The sequence below is a fragment of the Lutra lutra genome, chromosome 18, assembly GCF_902655055.1.
Source record: "Lutra lutra chromosome 18, mLutLut1.2, whole genome shotgun sequence".
Lineage (NCBI taxonomy): Eukaryota > Metazoa > Chordata > Mammalia > Carnivora > Mustelidae > Lutra > Lutra lutra.
The window spans coordinates 24,743,335-24,749,334 of record NC_062295.1 but is presented as its reverse complement, the minus strand read 5'-3'; the positions used below and the strand labels follow the sequence as shown (position 1 = coordinate 24,749,334).

The following is a 6,000-nucleotide window of genomic DNA, read 5'->3' as shown; positions in this document are numbered from 1 at the left end:
TTGCTCTATACTGCCAAATGCCCTTCCAGAGAGGTTGTGCCATTTCTCCTGGTAATGTATAAGAGAATTTTAAAAGAAGCTTTAAATAATGCTAGTCAATAAAATTCCTATACCAAAATGACAGGACAATGGGATAGATGGTTTTGGGAAAGTTCAAGAGTCAAAATTTCATATCTGTACAAAAAGGTCTTAAAATGCTCCATGATATAATAAATAATATTTTGTTATAAAAGGAGATCCAAGAAGAGTCTTTGCACATATGTTTTATGGATGACCTAAGAATCAGCCAGGTATTAATCCATAAATTGCAACTTAATTTGTCTGACAGTATTATTCTTATTTGGGTTAGAGAAGATTACTAGAACCTAAGGAAGGTATTCAAATAGTACCTGGAAAGAACAACCTAAACCTACGAACAAATGAAAAACTGAAACCCTGGGAAAGTATTCAAATAAGGATAAGAAAAAAAATTAAGTCAATGTAGGTAGCATTTTAATGGTTTTGGTATAATTAATACTAAGGTTACATTTTACCTTTTTTTTTTAAAAACAGATTTTATTAGTTTGAGAGAAAGAGAGAGAGAGAGAGAGAGCACAAGCAAGAGGAGGGTCATGGAGAAGCAGATTCCCTGCTGAGTGGGGAGCCCAATGTGGGGCTCTGTCCCACCAGTCCAGGATTATGACCTGAGCTGAAGGCAAAGGGTTCACCAACTGAGCTACCCAGGTGCCCCTTTTTTACTTGTTTCTTTTTTCTTTCTTCTTTTTTATTTATTTGACAGAATGAGAGTGAGAGAGAGCACAAACAGGGGGAGCAGGAGAGGGAGAAGAGGAATCCCCACTGAGCAGGGAGCCTGATTTGAGGCTTGATCCCAGGACCCGGGGATCCTGATCTGAGCCAAAGGTAAATGCCTGATTGAGCCATCCAGATGCCCCCTTTTCCCTGTTTCTTAAGTTATTTAAAACATTTGATACAATCTTAAATTTTAGGCTTGTGACTTTTTGTTTTATTTATTTATTTATTTTTTAGGCTTGTGATTTTAATGAAACACTTCGATGTGTTTAAATTGAAATCAGTGCTTAAAAAGAGTGGGTATATCTAATTTTGAAATTCATAAGTTTTTATTTATTAGTTTCACAGCTGTGAATAATTAGAGGAATACTGGCTGCTTAAAGAATGTGTTTCTAAAACTAATAAACACTAATCAAAATATAAATAGTAACAAATATATTTCTCCAAGCCTGCAAGGCCTTTGGACATAAGAGGATCTATCAACCTGATGATCCTTTAACATTCTGAAGTTCTGAGAAAGTTACACAGATTTTAATGTGAGCAGCAACCTTTTGCTTTATTAACTTTAATATATTCAACAAATATTTTTCATATGTTATAAAATACTGCTCCAGGCACTATTTTTATTCACTGTACCAGTAGGTGACCCATGTTCTAGTGACATTTCTAAAGAGAAATCCTGTATTAATAGTTTATTATTATGTATAAGCTTTAATATCTCTTTTCATAAAGGACCAATGGACATAGTTAGATGGACCAAATGAACTAAGATATGTGAAAGGGTAATGTCTTGCCCTCCTAGACAGAAATAAGTAATAACTAACAGGTTTTTGAATGAGTACTATTCCTCTGGCTTCTCTACTCCAAGAACAATACATAATCAATATACTAAGAGTTCACTCTTTAACTTGCAACATTTTGATAAGAACAAAGGACATGAAAAGAAATTGATCCCAGAATGATATAGTTTACTGTACAACTAAGATAAGCATCATCATTTATGACCCAAAGAAATTTAATAAGCTTCTAATTTTTAATGCTTATTTATTATGATGAATTGGTGAAAATCTTGGGGCAACTGTGGTCTGGATAAGTCCAGACAGTTCTTTTCAAGGATTATCTAAGTTCTGCTGAAACTCTCCTGAAAATCCCATTGTTTTTACCTGTGTTGATACACTGCCTTGTATTGGAATCCTTAACACTCTTTGTGGATAGGTCTTTTTTTTTTTTTTCTGGTTGCAAAATTAAACTTTGTTCAAAGCCTTTACCAATTGTAATTAACCATTACTTCTTTTAATACATACCTCCACTGTCTGAGATTTCACCTTGGCTCACTCTCTTTCTGAAATCTGGGTGCCCTCTTTATGGAAAATGAATGTTAAGTGTAGCTCATTTTGGTGGCTGTTTCCAGAACAGATCTGACCTGAAAGTGGACCCCTACTACACAGACATTTGAACACAAAATACTATTAAAAATCCTTCTTGACTATAGTAACTCAGGATTTTATTAACTATCCCACATCCACTGATGCATGGGGCATAAATGTACTTTGAAAAGTTTGTGACAAAACAAGTTCGTTACTTTCTTTGTTTTTAGTGTTTTGGTTTTTAAAATCTTTAAGCATTCAACTTTGCCCCAAGAACTTTATAAAATCTAGTCTTTCAGAGGGAAAAAGTCAGAGAAGCCTTTGAGCTAAGAGCTATGTTAGAAGAAAAAAGGTGAGGAAGCAAGGGGAAATGCAATCCTACCTAGGCTTCATGGCTTCTTCAAGCCATGACTTAGGAGACAGAAAAACAGAAAACCAAGCAACTGAAGCAGCCCCAAAGGTGCAGCTGTTTGTGGCTTATGACAGTTTACATTTATAATGCTTTGTAACATCAAAAGGTGATAGCCTGTTAAACAGGGCAGTATTCATAAAAATAAAGTTCAACCACCTTAAATTCTTTTTGGAGAAAGGTGTTATATACACACATTTCAATAAATAAAATGAATTATTAAGCCAATTAGTAATACTTCCTTAGTTGTTTATATAAGCCAGTTAGGCTCTTCCCTGGTTCTTATCCTCATGATGGCACCACAGCTCAACATCTGGGATAGTCTCATACTTCTTGTCTTTCACAGATGTGCAGGGAGATGCAGGCACTCTCAGCCCCTGGTCATTATAGAAAAAAAAAAAAGCAACACAAAACAACAAGAAGAAACTTCTCTCTCTCCAAACCCACAAATATAGCAGAAATACCCATTTTAGTGAAAACAATCTGTTTGCTATAAGGAAATTTAAACTAGAACAACAGGATAGAAAAGTAGACTTCTCTGAATCATTTTTTAAAGTCCATCACTATGACCCTCGGTCTCCCCCAAGACTCTTCTTAAAGTGATCCTAGGACTTGTTTGATGAAAATGCAAAAGTTGCTAAAAAACAAACAAATAAACACCATCATATCCTGTCACATTGTTTCTCAAATAAAGGTACAGATTTAGGTGGTACGTCAAATAGATATTTTTAATTTGGAAGTTATATATATTTTGATAAATATCTATTTATTTTAGAACAGATATAATTGACATATAAAACTCATAATTTCCACAAATACTATTTCCTAGGACAAGGTTAAAAATTCTTAGTCCCTTTAAAGGAAAATATTAAGTAAACACAATATGATAAAAACTGTAAACGAAACACACAAATGATGAAAGTTTGAGAAATATTGCCTTTATGTTTATTTCAAGTTTATGTGACTGGTTACACTACATCATTGCCTTAATCAATGTTTACATAATTTAAAAACTTTATATCATAAAAGTTACAGGTGAATAATTACAGATTATTGCCTACAAGATTCCTGGTCATTGAAAAAAGCTTTATATCAGATTTGGAATGTGACTCTTAATATAATCTTATTTATAAAATAAGTTATTTTCACTATTTATAAGTGCTCCTTGGAATACACTACTAATTTAAGACCTAAATTTATTTAGTTTCTATGCATTAAAAGTTTAAGTTTTCTCACCTCTGTAAATAATTTGATATTGAAAGGGATGAAAAGATCTGACCAAAAGTTTTCCCAGATTTATAAATTCATATGATTCCCCCGCCATGAGTTATGTGCTGCTGGTTAAGTGAAGGACTGGGACTTAAGGTTTTCTCACATTTATTATATTCACATAATTTCTCCCGAGTATGGATTTTCCTATGTTGATTAAGGTGTGCACTCTGGCTAAAGGCTTTCTCACATTCATTACATTTATAGGGTTTCTCTCCTGTATGAGTTCTCTCATGCTGATTAAGATGTGTCCTCTGGCTGAAGGCTTTCCCACAAAAACTACATTCATAAGGTTTCTCTCCAGTATGAAGTCTATGATGTTCAGTAAGGGATGTGATACGGCTAAAGGCTTTACCACATTGATTGCATTTATAGGGCTTCTCTCCAGTATGAATTCTCAGATGTTGAGTAAAGGATGAATGCTGACGGAAGGCTTTTCCACATTCATTGCATATAAAAGGTTTTTCTCCTGTGTGAATTCTCTGATGTTGAATAAGATGTATCCTCTGGCTGAATCTTTTCCCACATTCATCACACTTATAGGGCTTCTCTCCTGTAAGGACTATCTGAGGTTGAGTAAGAGATGAGTTGTGGCTGAAAACCTTCCCACATTCACTGGGTTTCTCTTCAGTATGAATATGGTTAGTAAGAAGAATATGTTGATTGAAGATTTTTCCACACTCATTATATTCATAAGGATTATTTCTTACATAGTTTCCCTGATAGTAAATCAAGTCTGGATTATGTTTGATGCTATTTCCTTGTGTGTCAGAATTAAGGGGTATTTTAATTGAAGGAATTCTCTGATGCGTAATAGGGTTTGCATTCAAGTTATAGTTTTCTCGAAATCTATCACAGTCATGGCTTCTCTCCTGTGTGATCTTTTTGTGGGTGAAAGATATTTGTGCTAAGTATCTCTGCTGGTTTTCTTGGTTAAACTCTAACTGGTAATCAAAATCCCAGAGTCCTCCCAAGATGGAGTACCAGAAACTATCACCTGTTAGTCTCTCCATTATCATGTCATGATTTTGTTTTTCATCAGAAATATTCTGGTTTGGAGTCGCTTTTTTGATTTCAGGTCTACTCTCCCCATCTAAAAGAAATGCAGAACATACAAATACTTTGCCATCTCCTCTGTTTTGAAAAAGAAACTGTTGCACAATGAATTACCACAGGAAATATATAGTAATGTGGACAAGATGTATGTGGCATACGTTTTAAAATATGGCCATGTAACAAGGGAGACTATAAAAGGATGATGGAAAGCAGTGAGCAGGGGGAAATTTAAAACATGTACGGTAATCATAAGAAGAGATCATCCAGGAGTATCTATAGCTGAAAGGTAATGGAAAGGAGAACGAGAAATCTCAGAGAAAGTTCTGTGCTTAGAGGTGGGAGATATTAGAGGAAAGACTATACTTGGGGAAGACAGGTCCAAGTACTCCACCTTATAAATTTCATCTGTGGATTATTCTATTGTAGTGCCAGTGACCCTGTTTATTTAAAAAGTATTCCTTCATATTTTTATCTTTTGCTTAAAATGACACAATGAATACTTGCTTATAATAACACATTCGGATAATGTGGAAATGCAATAAGGAAGAATTTCAGCCCCTTAGAGGTCATTATTTTTAATAGTTTGGAGCCTGTCTTGCCAGATTTTTTTCTATGTTCATACAAATATAAATGTAAATCATATTCTAAACAAGCATGAATTGTGATAAAAACAAAATTTCATTTCAGTCCCTTACTACTTCTTTTTTTTTTTTTTAAAGATTTTATTTATTTATTTGACAGACAGAGATCACAAGCAGGCAGAGAGGCAGGCAGAGAGAGAGAGAGAGAGAGAGAGGAGGAAGCAGGCTCCCTGCTGAGCAGAGAGCCCGATGCGGGTCTCGATCCCAGGACTCTGAGATCATGACCTGAGCCGAAGGCAGCGGCTTAACCCACTGAGCCACCCAGGCGCCCAGTCCCCTACTACTTCTTTAAACTTAATTTAATGGGGGCATTCTTATTATGCTTCTGGATGAAGATCTGGGCAGGTTCCATGGTTCCCCCTAATTTTTAGATAACAAATACTCCTACTGTTACATTAAGTTACAAACACAGTCTCTAATCAGTAATTAAAGTGTTCAGTCACCTGTTTAATAATCAAAACTCCAAAAT

At 34.9% G+C, this 6,000-nt stretch overlaps 1 protein-coding gene across 1 annotated transcript in view; it reads right to left on the bottom strand.

Moving 5' to 3' along the window:
* Positions 1–3,474: 3,474 nt before the first annotated feature.
* Positions 3,475–6,000, bottom strand: part of ZNF713 (zinc finger protein 713) — a 41,566-nt gene continuing 39,040 nt past the window's right edge. Inside the window, exon 5 of the mRNA XM_047714308.1 lies at positions 3,475–4,927. Within this exon, the coding sequence (XP_047570264.1) occupies positions 3,870–4,927 (1,058 nt within the window). The 3' untranslated portion in view covers positions 3,475–3,869. The remainder of the gene's footprint in view (positions 4,928–6,000) is intronic.